Here is a 19,349-nt window from a genome sequence, read left to right as displayed (position 1 = left end):
ATTAAAGAAATAAAGAATCTATTTTTGATTCACATAAAGACAATTTTAAATAAGAGAAACTGTTTTACTCAGTCCAACCTAATCAAATAAGTAAAAAACAAAACAACAACAAAAAAAGAACCTAGAAAAATAAAAATATGGAGTTATCACAGAAAAAAAATTGTGCACAAAATAAATTTTAGACTACCAACATAAAAAATTTCCCCAAGCCACTAAAAGAAAATCTTAAGGATTAGAGAAATTAAGCAAATAACAAATACAGAAAACAAATATACGATTTTCCTTTGTTACATCTCATTTCTTTACCAATTCCCTTCTTATGAAATCAGTTTTCTTTTTTTCACCATACCTACATTATTTCTTTTTTACCCTTTTTTGCCTTCCGTCTTTATAATCTTCCCACTTTGTGCTGGTGCAATATCCCACCAATATCCTCTATCTATAAAAGTTTGGAAATTAGAAAACCATCATTTGAATCTAAGATATAAAAGAATCAGAATATAAATGAAAAGATCACAATATAAGAGGAAAGACATTTCGTTGAGAAACATCTATGGACAAATAAATGAATTAAACTGCAGCTGTACTGTGGCAGTAAAGGGTAAGGATAGTTGGAGTAAGGCTGGTCCTAACTTCTGAGTACTCTGCCTCCATATAACCTCCTTCTGTCTCCTTGCTCCAGGCCCCCACCTCAAGGGAGTTCCTCAGAAAGTAGAAAACCCTACTACTGTCCACTCTACAATTAAGAAATGAAGACAAAGAGATGCGCCAATGAAGGCCCATTGAAATTAAATGACTTAACCAAAATCACACAGTTTGAATAGCCTATGGTGTTCAGTAAATACTATTATAAATCAATGTCAAAAAGGGAACAGAATTCATGTATCTTTACAAAAAAAATATAAAATAAAATAAGACAAATTAGGCATCATGGCTACTAGTCTAGAGAAAAGTCAATATGGAAGGTTTAAATTGAAAGCTATTTGGGTGATTAGTATTTCTGATTATAATCCAAAGTAAAGTGAGTTCATGCAGGTGCCTAACATGACTATGTTATCACTGGAAGGCCCTCAGAGAAAAACAGAACTTCTTCAACAAAAGTAATCAATAAAGGCTGAAGAACAGAAGTTCCAGGAAGTTCTTAAAGCCTGTTAATATCCCCTTGAATTATATATAGAATGAAAGAATATTTGCTTTTATCTCTTCAGAACTTCTACAACAGGCTTTTTAAACCCATTTGTATTCAATGTTCATAATAACACAGCTAAGCAATGAAACAATGTTATCTCCATTTTGCAGACATAAATGTAAAAGCATTTAGTGCAGAAGCACTCCTTAAAATGGTCGCAATCCAAGAGCAGAGTTTAGGCACTTAGTTTTGTGGCCTTGGGCAAGTCATTTAACCTCTGAGTTTCAATTTCCTCCACAGGAAAATGAAGACAGTATTATCTGTCATGCATACCTCACAGGACTGTGGTGATGATCAAATAGGAATGTATGGGAAGTGTCCTGAAAAACTGTAACAAGACGTTTCATTACTATTATGCATATAAAAACAGAAGCCCTGGCAGATTAAGCGACTTGCTCAAAGATAATCAAAAACCATAAGTGTTAACAATCAGGACTAAAATGCAACAGTCCTTCAGTCTACAATTTAGTCCATGACCGGAGCTTTCTTGTGGCAAGATTAAGCTAACAAATATTGAGTTTGCCCCAAGAACCTTAACTCTTTCTATTATGCAGAAAAATTATTCTTCACTATGAAAGAAAGAAAGAATTACAGCTTTGCATTTACCACCATCAACCTGAAATTACCAAATGTTAAAAGACTAACCCAAATTTTTAAAGAAACACACACATACATGATTTTAAAAGTATACTTTAAAAATCTCTTATGTTTCTGGATAAAGTTAATTATCATTGCTTTAATACATGATAATGGCCTTTTAAAATTTAATAAGATCAGTAAAATTTTAATTTTTACATGTAGGAGTAGTTATGTAATAAAAAAATAAAATCTAGTGCCATTGGTTTACAATATATACTTAAAACTATGGTCCATCTGTAATTAAGAATATTTTTTCTTTTATTTTTCTATTGTTAGAACTTCATAAATAATTTTCTTTTTGCAGTTTATGGAATAAAGCAATGTTAATCTGCCTGATGCAGAGGCTCCTTTTGGAAGACACATAAAAGACAGGATTATAAACAGTAGGAGAAATCAAATGCAGAGGACTTTGGATTTATACTTATAATTTATCCTAATAACATAATCCATGTGTATTTTTGTTTTTTTCTAAGATAGGTTCTCCAGTCATCCCAGCAAGAGTGTAGTGCCATCTTAGCTCACTGCAACCTCACACTTCTTGGCTCAGCAACTGTCCTGCCAAACTTTCCTGAGTAGCTAAGACCACAGGCATCCACAGGCAATGCATGGCTAGAAAATATACATCTATATATTTATATAGACATTTACATTTATAGATATATAAATGTGTATATACACATATAATTTTTTTTTTGAGACAGAGCCTCAAGCTATCACCCTGGGTAGAGTGCTGTGGCATCACAGCTCACAGCAACCTCCAACTCTTGGGCTTCAGTGATTCTCTTGCCCCAGCCTCTCAAGTAGCTGGGACTACAGGCACGCATCACAATGCCTGGCTATTTGGGGGGGGGGGGGGATTGGAGTTGTCATCGGAGCCAATATAGATCTTTTTTTTTTTTTTAAACACCGACTCAAGCTGTCTGGATAGAGTGGATAGAGTGCCATGGCATCATAGCTCACAGCAACCTCTACCTTTGGGCTCAAGAGATCCTCTTGCCTCAGTTTTTTCTCTTTTTAGAGGAGACAGGGTTTTCTTCTTTTTGCTCAAGCTGGTTTTAAACTCAGAGCTTAAGCTATTCACTGGCTTTCCAATATGCCAGAATTACAGGCATGAGTTAGAAAATATTCTTAACATTATAGACTAAGTAAGAGATAATAGAACCTGGGCTATATGGCCAGAAATGGCAGGAAGAAAATACTGTGGTGAAGCTGCCTTCACTTGCCACCCCATTCAATCTACCCCTTTGCACTCTACCCCAACCCAAAACTACTCTAATCACTAAAATATGTGACATTTAGAAACTGCAGATGTAATTAAGGCTATGAATCTTAACAAAGGTGATTATCTTAGGTAATTTAGGTGGGCACAATCTGATCAGATAAACCTTAAAGCAGAGAACTTTTGTGGCTGGAGTTAAAAAGTTAAAACTGGGCCTCTCTGCCTACTTGCCCCAGTAACAGAAATTGAAACTGACCTCTTTGCCTACTTGCCCTGGTAATGGAGGCCTGTTTGCTGTCTATGGTGGAATGCTTTGTAATCTTTCTTACTCTGTAAGCCTACCTTTCTCTTCCTCAAGAAACAAGGAAAGGAAAGGGAAATAGAGAATAGGAAAAGAGGAAGGGGGGTGGGGAAAAGGAAGGGGAGAAGGAGGAATGAGAAGGGAAGAGGGAAAGGGGGGAGAAAGAAAGAAAAGTTGAAGCTAAATAAAAAAATCAGGGTAGGCTCAGCACCACTAGTTCAAGGTGCCAGCCATATTATACACCTGAGCTGGCAGGTTTGAATCCAGCCTGGGCCTGCCAAACTACAAACCCCTCATCCCCCCCAAAAAAATAGATGGGTCTTGTGGTGGGCGCCTGTAGTCCCAGCTACTTGGGAGGCTGAGGTAAGAGAATCGCTTAAGCCCAAAAGTTTGAGGTTGTTGTGAAATATGAAGCCACAGCACTCTACCCAGGACAATGGCTTGAGGTTGTCTCAAAAAAAAAAAAGAAAGAAAATAAAAAAAGAAATCAGAGCAATTTTAAGTGTGTTAAAGGTATCAAATTGGCTGTTTCAAAAAGAAACATGGAAAGCGTAAGAGGCAATACAGGCAGCCACAAAGAACAAAGATCAGTTTGTCCACTGGCCTCAAGGAGGCCTCAATCCTACAAATGTAAAGTATTGTATTTGGCCAAGACTCCAAATCAGCCTGGAATTGATTCATCCCTAAAGCCCCAGAACTCCACTAACAACCTGATTTCAACCATATAAAACCACATGACCAGGCAGCACGTGTGACTCAGTGGGTAGGACGCTGGTCCCATATACCAAGGGTGGCAGATTCAAACCTGGCCCCAGCCAAACTGCCAAAAAAACTAGCCAGGCATTGTGGCTGGCACCTATAGTCGCAGCTACTCGGGAGACTGAGGCAAGAGAATCACCTAAGTCCAAGAGCTGAAGGTTGCTCTGAGCTGTGATGCCATAGCACTCTACCAAGGGCAACAAACTGTCTCAAAAAAAAGAAAAAAGCACATGACCCAGATAAGGCATGACAGAATTCTGACCTATAAAAACTATGAGATAGTAAATTGTATTGTTTTAAATGTGTGTTTAATTGCTAACTTTGTGGTAGTATTTTGTGCAGTAACAGAAATGAATACAAAATTTTGGTACCAGAGAGTAGAGAGCTACTTTACTAAAATGTAAAAATAGTAAGTGACTTTGCAGTCAGATGGTTGGTAGAGCCTGCAAAAACTGTGACAAAGATGAAAAAGTCTAGGTTCCCTTGAAAAAGGCCAGATTCCAACTGGGTGCAATGGCTCATGCCTATAATCGTAGCACTCTGGGAGGCCAAGGTATGTGGATCCCTTGAGCACAAGAGTTTGAGACCATCCTAAATACGAGCAAGATCCCATCTCTGTTAAAAGTTGAAAAAAAAAACAGCCAGGTAAGTAGTCCAACTACTCATGAGGCTGTGGCAAGAGGATCGTTTAAGCCCTGGAATTTGAGGTTGCTGTGAGCTATAATGCCATAGCATTCTACCCATGATGACAGGGTAAGACTCAGTCTCAAGAGAAAGAAGAGGAAGAGAGGGGGTAAAGGAGGGGGAGACAAGAGAAAGGAGAGGGAAAAGAGGAAAGAGAGGGGAGGAGGAGGGAACAGAGGACAAAGAAAGGGAGATGAAGAGAACAGATAAATGTGGGATGATTTTTTAAACAAAAAAGATAGCAAAACTTGACATAAGGAAACTGAGACCATCCAAGGAGGTTAAACTTGGAAGTTGAAATTTGTTGATAGGAAAAGATGTTCTAATATGTATATCCACAACTATGCCCTGAAATCTTTAATCAAAATATTAGAGAATTCAGGCTCGGCACCACTAGCACAGTGGTTACAGTGCCAGCCACATACACCTAAGCTGGCGGGTTTGAACCTGGCCTGGGCCTGCTAAACAGCAGTGACAACTCAAAGAAAAAAACAATAGCCAGTCTATAGTCCCAACTACTTGGGAGGCTTAAGCCCAAGTGCTGCTGTGAATTTGACACCACAGCAATCTACTGAGGGCAACATAGTGAGACTCTGTCTCAAGAAAAAAAAAAAAAAAGTCAGATAATTCAATCTTTTTGAAGAAAGTAAGGGTGTGACTTACGGATACTTTAATCATACCAGGACGAGACCAGGTGTGGTGGATCATTACCTATAATCTCAGCACTTTAAGAGGCTAATCCTGGGGCGGCGCCTGGGGCTCAATGAGTGGGGCACCAGCCCCATGTGTCAAGAGTGGTGGGTTCAAGCCCAGCCCCGGCCAAACTGCAACAACAAAAGAATGGCCAGGCATTGTGGCGGGCGCCTGTGGTCCCAGCTGCTCGGGAGGCTGAGGCAGGAGAATCGCATAAGCCCAGGAGCTGGAGGTTGCTGTGAACCGTGTGACGCCATGGCACTCTACCGAGGGCAGTGAAGTGAGACTCTGTCTCTACAAAAAAAAAAAGAGGCTAACCCTGGAGGTGGCTTGAGACCAGGAGTTCAAGACCAGCCTGAGCAACACAGTGAGACAAAAAATAGAAAAATTAGCTAGACATGGTGGCACACACTTATAGTCCCTACTCAAGAAGTGGAGGAGGAAGGAAGAATCACTCCAACTCAGGAGATTAATGTTGTAGTGAGCTATGATGATGCCACTACACGCTACCCAAAACACAGCAATAAAACTGTCTTAAAAAACAAAGAACAACCCACAGTTCTTCTAAGAAGCTTAAAGACATAAACCTCAGCCATTTCAGATATCAAAAACAGAGATGGGATTATTTTATAAAGATCTGTATACAAGCCACTTGCTAATGCAAGTAAATTTCCACAGCACACACAAAATCTATTCCAATAAAAATACAGAAACGCTGCCAGCTTGCACAAAGAAACACTTTCCCTTGCACAAAGGGAAAGATATCAAAATTTCTTTAGACTGGTGATCTGATTTTACCTTCCATTTCACTCTGTTTCTACAAGAATATTCAAAACTGTCCTACCACTGTATGTTAGGACATTCTCCCTCCAGAGCCTCCATAAAAGAATAACTTGCTGGTGGCGCCTGTGGCTCAAGGAGTAGGGCGCTGGTCCCATATGCCGGAGGTGGTGGGTTCAAACCCAGCCCCAGCCAAAAACCACAAAAAAAAAAAATAATAAAATAAAAATAAAAAATATTAAAAAAAAAACAAAAAAGAATAACTTGCTTAAGCTTGTAAAGGTCAACAAAGAGGATTTGTGTCCCAGGAGTTGTACTTAAAGACCTAAACCCAGAGAATCAAAAGCACTTGATTTAGGTGATATTCAAGACTTCATTCTTTCATTCTCTTTTTTAAATTCTTAAACATCCATTTATGATTTGGCAAGTGGAAATATTTAAGACTTCTGAGTTGCTTAATTTCAGATGAGATTTTTTTGGACTGGGAGATCTTGTTAGAAAGTGAATATATTTCACACTTGTGAGAGACATAAATGTTTAAGACTAGAATACAGATGATGGTAGGCAGAATAGTTCCCCAAAGACATTTATACCCTAATCCCTGAAACTTGTATATATGTTAAATGATGGGAAGGGAGAGGATTGTTAAGTGTAATTATATTATAACTAAGATTTGGGAGAATATTCTGGGTGAGCACAATCACAATCAAATAATATGAACTCTTAAAGTTTTCTGGCTGGAGTCAAGAAGATGTGATAAAAGGGAGGTTCCCAAAAATTCAAAGATGAGAAAGATTTCAGTAACTGTTACTAGAGAGAACATGCAAAGCATGAGAAAGAACACAGACGATCTTTAGAAGCAGAACCTCCTTACGATGGTCCTGGCTAGTAAGTTTCAGAAAACAAGAAACAGAAATGTCCATTTTACAACCACAAAGGAATTAAGCCTAGTTAAAAGTATGAGATGTCTACAAGTACATTCTCCCTCCAGAGCCTCCAGAAAAGAATACAGCACCACAGACAAGTTAATTTTTTGTGTACAACTCTACATAGAATTCACTTGAGTTACATTATACTTGCACTTCTAACCTACAGAATTCTGAAATATCTGCAATAATAGAAAACAGAAATATTTTATTTTGTTATCCTCATTTTTCCCAGTTATGCAGGTGTAATAAGACAACACTAAAATTTTGATACTGATGCTATTTCTGACACTATTATGATTTGGCTACAATACTAACAAGATAACAAGGTACCTACATATGAATTAATATCATCCTCTTGATAAACAACTCCAAATCTTAACAGATGGAAAGTGAAACAACCCAAGAAACAGTTATACCTAATCCATCAAAAAATGAGTTTGGCTCTTGTGGCTGCAATTCAAATTCATCTTCATCCATGGCCTTTAATTTTCATTAGTCACAGCTCCTAAACCAGGGAATAAAGTATACCAAACATTAAGTTTATCACATAATAAAACATCATTGTAATATTTTAAATTTCTAAAATATGATCTAATTATTTATCAATAACCTTATCAACGTAAAATAAAATGCAGTGATCTGACATCCAGTACAAACTGGATATGAGGTTAGAAGGGCAACTAAATCAAACAGGCTGATAATTATGGGGTTTTCCATCTTTTTCTCAGATATGGGGCCTGTGTGCTATGTTGCCTAGACCGGCCTTAAGGGATCCTACCACTTCAGCTTCCTGACTGTTTTCTTACATGCCAGAATATTCCTCTTTCCTTCTAACATCAGCCCCAATGACTCTTTAAGACTCAACTTTAACACATTCTATAGGTTATTTCTGCAATACCCTAAATTTAATGTAGTCTCCAATCTTTCTACTAATAAATTATAAAATGGGCTGGGCACAGTGGCTCACACCTATAAGGAGGCTTCTTGGGAGGCTAAGGTCACAAGTTTGAGACCAACTTAAGCTAGAGCATGAACATGTCTGTAAAAAATAGATGAGTATTGTGGTGGGGACCTGTAGTCCCAGCTATTCAGGAGGCTAAGGCAAGAGAACTGCTTGAGCCCAAGAGTTTGAGGTTGCTGTGAGCTATGACACTATATCACTCCACCAGGGGGCAACAAAGTGAGACTCTCATCTCAAAAAAATAAGTAAATTGGGGCGGCGGCGCCTGTGGCTCAGTGAGTAGGGCGCTGGCCCCATATGCCGAGGGTGGCGGGTTCAAACCCAGCCCCGGCCAAACTGCAACCAAAAAATAGCCGGGCGTTGTGGCGGGCGCCTGTAGTCCCAGCTGCTCGGGAGGCTGAGGCAGGAGAATCGCGTAAGCCCAAGCGTTAGAGGTTGCTGTGAGCCGTGTGACGCCACGGGACTCTACCCGAGGGCGGTACAGTGAGACTCTGTCTCTACAAAAAAAAAAAAAAAAAAAGAATACCAACTTAAAAAAAAAACAAATTAAAAAAAAAAAAAAAAGTAAATTATAAAATGGTAAACATTCAAAATTCCTAGTAATTGGAAACTCCTTGAGATTTCTGAATAGTTTAAAATGGCCTTTCTTAACTCATCTTTGATTACAGAAATAATTTGCAAAATGGCGGGCCACAAAGAAGTTGGTATCATCTATAAAATGGTAAAAATCAATTCATCTGTGAGCTCAGAAATATCAAAGTTCTGCCTATACCTAGTTACATCAAAATAAAATATCTGGAATGATTAGCAAGAGTCACTACTCTCTTTACCTTTCCTGGTAGCTGACATGATAATATGCGAATATAAGAACTTAAGAAACTGATTCCCAAATTTGGTTTCAGCTAGCAGGAGTAAAAGCCAGTTTTTATCACAGGGAAAAAAAAATTAAAATACAAACTATAAAAAGAACCTTGAACATGTCTCATAATCAAGAGAACAGACTCAATAGAAGGTACAGGTGGACTGTGATTTTACTTACATTGCAGGTAAGTACACACTTTCCTAATTGGTTTTCTATCACTATTTCCTCAATATTTAACAGAGCAATTAGTCGCAACTTCTTTAATCTTTATTTTTGCTAATGATATGAATAATGCATGTTTCTTATTAACACTCCAAATACAGTAAACATATTGACTGTATTTTCTTTTCGTCTACATTGTCTTATCAACCTTCTTCCTAAGCACACCTAGAACAGAAAAATGTGTTCTGCACTCTTGAAGCTATTGCACTGACTTTCCCAGAGCTAGCTCATTCCTGGAAATACTAAAGTTCCCCTCTGAGCAACCAATCCGTTAGAGACAAGTCCTCAATGATCTCCTTTATTAAACTCTCACAAATCAAGACAAAAATTCCCTCTGCCCAGATGGGTGCAGCTGCTCACGCCTATAATTTTAGGACTTTGGGGGGCCAAGGAAGGTGGAATGCTTGACCTCAAGAGTTTGAGACCAGCCTGACCCTGAGCAAGAGTGAGACCTCATCTCTAAAAACAGCCAGGCATTGCAGCAGGTGTCTGTAGTTCCAGCTACTTTGGATGGTTGAGGCAACAGAATCGCTTCAGCCCAAGAATTTGAGGTTGCTGTAAGCTATGATGCCATGGCACTCTACTCAGGGTAACATAGCGAGACCCTGTCTGAAAAAAAAAAAAAAATAGCCAGGTATTGCAGCAGACGCCTGTAATCCCAGCTACTTGGGAGGCTGAGGCAAAAGGATCGCTTAAGCCCAGGAGTTTGAGGTGGCTTCAAGATATGATGCCACGGTACTCTACTAAGGGTGACAAAGTTAAGACTATTTCTTTTTTTTTTTTTATTTCTTAAAAAATAAATAAATAAATAAGAAAGAAAAGAAAGAAATAGCCTGGGCACTGTGTCTCATACCGGTAATCCCAGCACTCTGGGAGGTTCAGCAGGGTGGACTGCTTGAGCTTACAAGTTCAACACCAATATGGGTAATAGGGAGACCCTGTCTCTACTAAAAACAGAAAAACTAAGGCAAGATTATCTCCTGAGCCCCAAACTTGAGGTTGCTGTGAGCTATAATGCCACCGGTACTCTAGTCAGAACAGCAGAATGAAACTTCTCAAAAAAAAAAAATTCTCCCTGCTCTAAATCATCATAGAGCCAGGTATTCAACAACTAAGAACAACTATAGCCAAATGATGGATTTACTCGTTGTACCTAATCCTGCCTAGCCATTCCTTCCTAAAAAAAGAATCCGTACTCTGACTTCTCACCCCTCCAGCCTCCTGACTATCCCTGGGGTCCTCACTTATGTGGTCCTGAGTAACACCTGCCTGTCTCCAGAGAATATAAACTTCTCCCTTCCGGACAATCAGTCCCACGTCTGCAGTGTTACCTAATTAAAACAAATCTCAAGTATACTTTAACACATGTAAAAAAAAAAAAAAAAACAACAATGGGCGCCACCTGTAGCTCAGTTGGTAAGGCGCCGGCTTACCAACCTTCAGAGTGGTGGGTTCAAACCCGACCCCGGCCAAACTGCCACAACAAAAAAAAAAATAGCAGGGCGTTGTGGCAGGCGCCTGTAGTCCCAGTTACTTGGGAGGCTGAGGCAAGAGAATCGCCTAAGCCCAGAAGTTGGGGGTTGCTGTGAGCTGTGTAATGCACTCTATGGCAGGCAAAGTGAGACTATCTCTACAAAAAAAAGTGTATGAATTCTCTAAAGCATCCTTTAAATCACTTCAGTGTTCTTTTTTAGAAATATTAATGGATCTCGGCTGACTCCAAGTCATGTTCTAAACTCTGGCCCCAAATACTTCTCAGCATTATTCCTATAATTTTTTTCACTTATCTTTCCCTAGCTCTCTTTCCCTCCTTGTCTGCCCTTATCAAGTAAACAAAAATACCTAAGATCACAACTCTACTTTCTGTTCTGGTTTCTTTTAAATGAAGTAACTTTCCATATCATCTTGCTTTTACATTTATTATCTTGCATCATACATTTATTTCTTATGTACGCCCCTGCCCCTAGAAAATGCTGAAAATATATTCTCCCTCTAAATTCTCATACTTCACCCTACTTCCTTATCTGAAAATTAAAAAAAAAAATTAAAGACAGGGTTTCACCATTGTTGCCCAGGCTGGCCTCAAATTCTTGGGCTCAAGCCATTTTCCTATCTCAGCCTCCCTAGCAATAGAGCTATGCCCAGCTTACTTATTTGATTTTTTAGCATCTATTAGTTATTTATACCTATCAATTTTCAAGTATTAAACTATATAATCCTTAAGAAAACATGCAGGTGAGAAATTCTGTAATTTATATAACAAACAAATGAATTTCCAACCTATCAACTCCTGAGACAAATCCTATTCATTTTCAACACTCTATGACATTCAAATTCTTTCAAATAGGCCATAATGACTATACTTACATTTTATGAACTACAAAAAAATGAAGAGTGTACCTGCCCTAAATAAGTTGTTGCTCTCTCTATCCAAACTATCTCTAGCTACATTAACTCTTTTCATTGTTAAAAAATGTATACAAAGGATAAATGCAAATTTATCTCAGAATAATTAAATAAAACAAGAAATTAAGACAAGATTAAAAAAATATTACTAATTGAGTTTTTTAAGGCATCTTCCAATATCCGCAAAAAAAGTATTAGCTGTAATAAAAGCTCAACCTTTAGAAGGACTTTTCTGTTTTTTTTTTTTTTTTGTAGAGACAGAGTCTCACTTTATGGCCCTTGGTAGAGTGCCATGGCATCACACAGCTCACAGCAACCTCCAACTCCTGTGCTTAAGCGATTCTCTTGCTTCAGCGTCCCGAGTAGCTGGGACTACAGGCGCTCACCACAACATCCGGCTAAGAAGGACTTTTCTGTTTTAGGTATTCATCTTTCTTGGCTTGTCTGCTACAATTTCTTCAATTTTGAAATTCTCTCCTTCCTTTTTCTCTAAGCGATAGTCTAGTTCTCGTCCTATAATAGGTACTGGCTACTGGCAGAAAGATAAGTCCCAAAATATATAGATTCAGGAAAGGAACTAACATTTCCACCTGACTCCTGAATGTTTTCATTTCAATAAAGCATATTTTTCTCCTCACAGGAACACTATGATGTTTTTCTCTTTCCCGACAGGCTGCCCAATTTTGTCAATTTCTTCTTTAAAACTTCGGAGACTTGTGTCCCTGTCTTCTACTTCCATTATCACCATCCACTCTCAGCTTATTATATGACCCCTGGAAATGAAGCAGCCTCTCAAATGCCTTTGTTCTTCTATCATGTCCAATACAAATGGCGAGGAACTGTATCATAACACCCTGGGGTCTGGTAGTGTCTATTACCAAGTCATTCTTACAGTCTATGAGCAGATTAATCCTTTTTTTTTTTTGAGACAGTGTGTCACTATGTCAACCTTGGTAGAGTGCTTTGGCATCACAGCTCACAGCAACCTCAAACTCTTGGGCTTAAGTGATTCTCTTGCCTCAGCCTCTCAAGTAGCTGGGACTAGAGGCTCTGGCCACAACACCCAGCTATTTTTGGTTGTAGCTGTCATTGTTGTTTAGCAGGTCCAGGCAGGGCTCAAACCTGCCAGCCTCGGTGTATGTGGCTGGCGCCCTACTCACTGAACTACAGGTGCTGAGCCTAATTCTCTGTTTTGATCATGGCAGTTCTGCAACATTCAGGGGGTTCTATGATATTAAACTAAGCTATCATAACAAATTTATTTGCTATTGTTACTCAATTTTGCAGCCTAGCTTGAAAATAGCCTAGCCTATTCTTCAAACAAGCCTCATACCCCAGCATTTTGGAGAGGGGCAGACTATAAAAGTGCAGAACTGTGTTCTTCAATTTTTATTAGTACAGTCAATAAGTGCACAAATATTTATGTATGCTGAAAGATGCTGCCAACATCAGTTACAGCATATACCATATTGATGTGGTAACAATTCATTCATGTAACCTGAAGTTATGTGCCACTGATGCTGAATTCTGATTTACCCCTTCTGAACCAGGCAATAAAAAGGAAGAATGAGCTCAAACAAATAAGAAACCACCACTAAATGCTATGATCTAGGAATTAACTCAGCAAAGACAGACAGAAGCACAATATTTTGTTTTAGTTATTATTTTATTCATTTTTTAATTTATTATTGTTTTGGTTTTTTTTTTTTTTTTTTTTTGAGACAGAGTCTTACTTTGCAGCCCTCAGTTAAGTGTCCTAGCATTAAGGCTCACAGCCACCTCAAATTCTTGGGCTCAAGCAATCTTCTTGCCTCAGCCTCCTAAGACAGAAGTAGCTGGCACTACCAGCAACCTGCCCCAATGCTCAACTATTTTTAGAGCATTAACAGCCACAATAGCAGGCTGTTTTTAGGTTCTTGAGAGCTCTTGTTTAGACTGGTCTCAAACTCCTGAGTTCAGACAATCCCAGAGTTCTAGGTTTACAGGCATAATTCAATTTTTTATTTTTTCACAAGGCAGAGTCTCACTATGTCACCCTCAGTAGAGTGCTGTGGCATCACAGCTCACAGCAACCTCCAGCTCTTAGGCTTAGGCGATTATCTTGCCTCAGCCTCCCAAATAGCTGGGACTACAGGTGCTCGCCACAACGCCAAGCTATTTTTTGTTGCAGTTTGGCTGGGGCTAGGTTCAAACCTACCACCCTTGGTATATGGCTGGCTCCCTATTCACTGAGCCACAGGCACCACCCCCATAATTCAATATCTTAAATGAAAAGGCAAATTCAATATTTTAAATGAAAGGGCTAGGTATAATTTTTTATCATATTCATTTCCTACTACAGGTAGTCTGGACTATAAAAAGGGCTGCCCATTCAACATATTCTTACTACAGTGAACAATTATTGTTCAATACATTTGACAGGTTATTTTCCTATTTCATCATGGAAAAAACTAAAATAGGAAAAAGGGATTTTTTATTTATTTTTTTGAGAGAGGCTTTGTCACCCTTGGTAGTGTGCCATGGAATCATAGCTCAAAGCAACCTCAAAATCCTGGGCTCAAGCAATTCACTTGCCTCAGCCTCTCTAGTATCTGGGACTATAGGCACCTGCCACAACGCCAAGCTAGTTTTTAAAGACAGGACTGAGGCAATCCATTTGATTTGACCTCCCAGAGCACAAGGATTACAGGCATGAGCCACCATGTCTGGCCTTTACTAGCTAACTTATTATAAAAATAAATAAAATCCAAATTTGGCTCTTTCATGTAGTGGCATAGAGTATAAAGACAAAACTAATATCTAGTAAACTAAAAGGGGAAAATAACTAAAGAAAAATAGTTGAACTCAAAAACGAAAAGAAAAATAATGAAAAGAAATATTTACAAATAGTACTATTTGATATCCTATGCCAGTACATTAGGAGAAAATAGATTTGAAAAGGATTGGAAACAGTTACTAATATTAACGTAAAAAGAGACAGAGCAGAACAATTATGAAAAAAAAATTTTAAGGAAAATTTTCTTTTTTTTTTTTTTTTTGTACAGACAGAGTCTCACTGTACCGCCCTCGGGTAGAGTGCCGTGGCGTCACACGGCTCACAGCAACCTCTTAACTCTTGGGCTTACGTGATTCTCTTGCCTCAGCCTCCTGAGCAGCTGGGACTACAGGCGCCCGCCACAACGCCCGGCCATTTTTTGGTTGCAGTTTGGCCGGGGCTGGGTTTGAACCCGCCACCCTCGGCATATGGGGCTGGCGCCCTACTCACTGAGCCACAGGCGCCGCCCAAGGAAAATTTTCTAATGTTATTCTGAACAGCTGGAAACCTGGTATGAATTTCCCATGTATTTTTTTTTTTTTACTCAGTTTTCAGGAACAGATCATTCTAAAGCAATATAAACCCAGAATGTGAGAAAAAATGTTGGCATAATTTCTTTTACAAAAAATCAACAAATAGTCAGGCATGATGCCAATCCAGCACTTTGGGGAGGCCAATGCAGGAAAACTATTGGAGGCCAGGAATGTGAGATCAGCCTGAGCATCACAATGAAACCACCCAAAATTTAAAAAAAAATATCCTGACTATAGTGGCACATGATGCTCAGAGGCAAGAGAATTGCTTGAGTCCAAGAAACTGAGGTAACAGTAAGCTGGGACCGCACCACTACATTACAGCCTGGGCAACAGAGGGAGCCCTATCTCATCACCTAACCCCCAAAACAAACATGAAAAAAAAACAATAAATCAGTGAATAGAGTTCTATCCTAACCCCCCTCCAAAAAACCAACAAATCAGTAAAAAGTCACCTCACAAAATTAATTCAAACTCCATTACTTATCAGTTCAAGTATTTGTAAATGTGATCCATCTTTTAAGGAGGAAAATACAACACACAGATTTAATAGTCATAAGGTTACTGAAGAAATCAAAGATAAAATCAGATATCTCATGTTAACAGGTTGAAAGGGGAAAACCATGATATGCTCAGTAGATGATTAAAAAGTGAAATTCAACATTTGTTTCCTACTTAAAATATTCACTACAACTGATGTTTTAAGAACATGTCCTTAAAACAGTAATTTTTACTGTTAAGTATATAGAATCTCAAATCCAGTGCAATGTTAAAATATAGTGTCTCTGTAATGCAAATTAACTCACAGTAAGTAGGGGAAATAACATAAGCATCACTTTAAAGTAGACAATTATAAAACTCTACAGTCTCAAAAATCAGATATAAGACAAAAATACCCCTTAAACACTATTTTTAATTTTTAGTTACATCTCTGTATTAAGTTTCATCTCTCTGATGTTTAATAGCTATTGTTATGTTGTTATAGCATCTGTATTTATGTTTTTATGTGAACTATTGTTACATTCACCTTTACCAGGCACATAATGAACTCCAGATTTTAAGTGAAACTGCATTAATCAATCTATATTGATCAATCTGTATTAATGGTATTAACTGTATCAATCAACTGTATTAATTCTTCTGTAGTTTTGGCTGGGGCCGGGTTTCAACCTGGCACCCTCAGTATATGGGAGCAGCTCCCTACTCACTAAGCCACAGGCACTGCCTGTATTAACTCTTCTTTAAGTTACGTCTCCTTACATTTAATGTTAAGTTTGTGAGAAAGATCTTAGTTGTTTCATTAGATTAATTCTAAGTACTGGAAGCTAGCTTACTACAGACTTCTTTAACAAAGATACGGAAGTGAAGTGTCAGACTTTACTTACAGCCATGCTTATTTTAACCTACTCTCTTCCCACTGTAACAACAGCAGCAGCTATCATTTGTAAGTAACCTGTTAGAAGCAAAACACTCTGCCAAATCCTCTGAGTAAATTCTCTCATTTAATTTTCCTCCTAACTCGATTTTTAACCAGTATGCAGCAAAACACTAGTGTGCCATGATGGAATCTTAGGTGTGCTACTAATTCTGTATCAATACATTTTTATTTCTTTTACTTATGCTTATGTGTTAAGTAAAAGAAATAAAAATGTTTATATGTTACTTTTACTGATTTGTTGGTTTTTTGGAGGGGGGTGAGATAGGACTCTATTCTACTGATTTATTGGGTTTTTTCATATGTTTGTTTTGGGGGTTAGGTGATGAGATAGGGCTCCCTCTGTTGCCCAGGCTGGAATGTAGTGGTGCGGTCCCAGCTTACTGTAACTTCAGTTTCTTGGACTCAAGCAATCCTCCTGCCTCTGAGCATCATGTGCCACTATAGTCAGGATAATGTTTTTATTTTTGGGTGGTTTCATTGTGATGCTCAGGCTGATCTCACATTCCTGTCCTCAAGCAGTTTTCCCGCATTGGCCCTCCTCTCTAGAAGGCAATACTGGTGTTCATATGCAAAATAATACCCTGAAATATGGTAATCATAACCCCTTTGCACTATTCTCCTTCCCAAGTGCCCACTCAGTAGGCAGGCACCACAGCTGCAGGAGCCTCTAGACTGTCCAGCCAATCATGCCAGACACCACCACTGCCGCTATCCTGAAAACGGGCATCCCACTGAGGACAACACGATGGTTAGTAAAAGTGTAGAAGAGGCTATGTAGTGGTACCTCCTTGTCTGGTATCTGTCTTTGGGAACATGATTACAGCCACTTCATTGAGAATCTCAGTGGGTTTTTATCCTGGGTAGCTGGTATGAGGCACCAGGGCCTCCCAGGCTCAGAAGGGAGATCCCTAAGCTAAGATCAGTAAGACCTGGTTTCCGAGATTAGAAAAATACAACCAGGGCGGTGCCTGTGGCTCAGTCAGTAAGGCGCCGGCCCCACATACCAAGGGTGGCAGGTTCAAACCCGGCCCCGGCCAAACTGCAACAAAAAAATAGCCAGGCGTTGTGACCAGCGCCTGTAGTCCCAGCTACTTGGGAGGTTGAGGCAAGAGAATCGCTTAAGCCCCAGGAGTTGGAGGTTGCTGTGAGCTGTGTGAGGCCATGCAACTCTACCGAGGGCCATAAAGTGAGACTCTGTGTCTACAAAAAAAAAAAAAAAAAAAACAACCAAAAGAATTGATGGCCGTTGAAAAAAATAACTTTGAAATCAGGGTGTTATTCTGGCTCTTTTTTCTATTTAAAACTGTTCACTGTCCATATCTGTCTCCCCTGTCAAATCTTTCTAACTACAATGCTAGTGATAATAATTATCATCCCTATAATCTTCCTTCAGGTGAAAGGTAAGTTTTGATAAAACTGTATTACTTGACAGAAGTCAAACAGAAATCTGTTTGATTTTTTTTTCTCCTTTAACTAAACCATACTAATATACATCATCTCTATTCAAAATTGGAAAATATGTAATAGATACTCAACATAATGACAAATTATTCTCTGAATAAACCATGAACCAATTTTAAACCTGCCTCTTGCTGCTTCAGAATTTCCTTTGACTCTTTCAAGGTTAACTATCTGCAGTTACATTGCTGGCATATATTATTACCAACTTGTATAGTGGTAACAACAGATATAAATCACTTGAAGAGATAATATTCATAAGGCATATATTTTGTCAACTGCTACATGGAGAAGTAGTTATAGGATTCCATACATTTTAAAATAAATACATTCAAAGGTACAGAAGCTGAGGCAAAATAATTGCATGAGCCTGAGTGTTTGAAATTGCTGTGAGCTATGACACTACAGCACTCTCAAGGGTGACAATGTGAGACTCTGTCTCAATAAGAAAACAAAATAAAGGGCTCAGCACCTGTAGCTCAAAGGCTAGGGCACCAGCCACATACACCAGGGCTGGAGGGTTTGAACCCAGCCCGGGCCTTCTAAACAACAGTTATAACTACAACAAAAAATAGCCAGGCATTGGGCAGCGCCTGTGCTCAGTGAGTGGGGTGCTGACCCCATATACCGAGAGGGGCGGGTTCAAACCCAGCCCCAGCCAAATTGCAACAACAACAACAACAACAACAAAAAAATAGCCAGGCATTATGGTGGGCTTCTCCAGTCCCAGCTATTTGGAGGCTCAGGCAAGAGAATCATGTAAGCCCAAGAGTTGGAGGTTGCTGTGAGCTGAGATGCCACAGCACTCTAGCCAGGGACAGCTTGAGGCTCTATCTCAATAAAAAAGATCTATGAGGTCATGTAATATGAATATGGTCTACAATCATGTTCAGCAAGACTGTACAATCTGCATACCAAAGCCAACAGGGTTTCTGCTATAAACTATAACAGCTAGGTAATTATAACTTTTAAAAAATTGTTATATTCACCATGCCTGTAACCCTAGCACTGTGGAAGACTGAGGTAGGTGGACTGCTTCAGCTCAAAAGTTTAAGAGTAGCCTGAGCAAGAGCTAGCTAGACTCTTACTCTACTAAAAATAAAAAAATAAGCGAGGTGTTCTGGCAGGTGCCTATAGTCCTACTTGGTAGGCTGAGACAGGAGGACTGCTTGAACCCAGGAATTTTGAGTTAGATGACGCAGCACTCTATCTAGGGTGTCTCAAAAAAAAAAAAAAGAAAGAAAATTTTTTTTGTTATATTCACAATAGCAACAAAAATCCTACCTTATCTTCCTGTACAGTTAACAAAAGTTATATGAGAGCTCCACGAAAAACTTTCTAACATTATAGGTCTAGACTCTGGAGCCAGATGGTCAAGTTCAACTTCCTCTCTACTCACTATTTAAGCTCTATCCCCTACATACAATCTCCTGGCTATCAAATTTTTGTAACAGAAACACA

At 38.9% G+C, this 19,349-nt stretch overlaps 1 protein-coding gene across 2 annotated transcripts in view; it reads right to left on the bottom strand.

Moving 5' to 3' along the window:
- LOC128579201 (zinc finger X-chromosomal protein-like) overlaps positions 1–19,349 on the bottom strand; it is a 65,678-nt gene that overhangs the window by 35,589 nt on the left and 10,740 nt on the right. For both annotated transcript variants that reach the window (XM_053581418.1, XM_053581419.1), the window contains exon 3: positions 7,610–7,698. In XM_053581418.1, the coding sequence (XP_053437393.1) occupies positions 7,610–7,670 (61 nt within the window). In that variant the 5' untranslated portion in view covers positions 7,671–7,698. The remainder of the gene's footprint in view (positions 1–7,609; positions 7,699–19,349) is intronic.

Source organism: Nycticebus coucang, chromosome Y, assembly GCF_027406575.1.
Source record: "Nycticebus coucang isolate mNycCou1 chromosome Y, mNycCou1.pri, whole genome shotgun sequence".
In the NCBI taxonomy this organism is placed as follows: domain Eukaryota; kingdom Metazoa; phylum Chordata; class Mammalia; order Primates; family Lorisidae; genus Nycticebus; species Nycticebus coucang.
The sequence above is the reverse complement of the archived record's forward strand: the minus strand, read 5'-3'. Positions and strand labels throughout refer to the sequence as shown.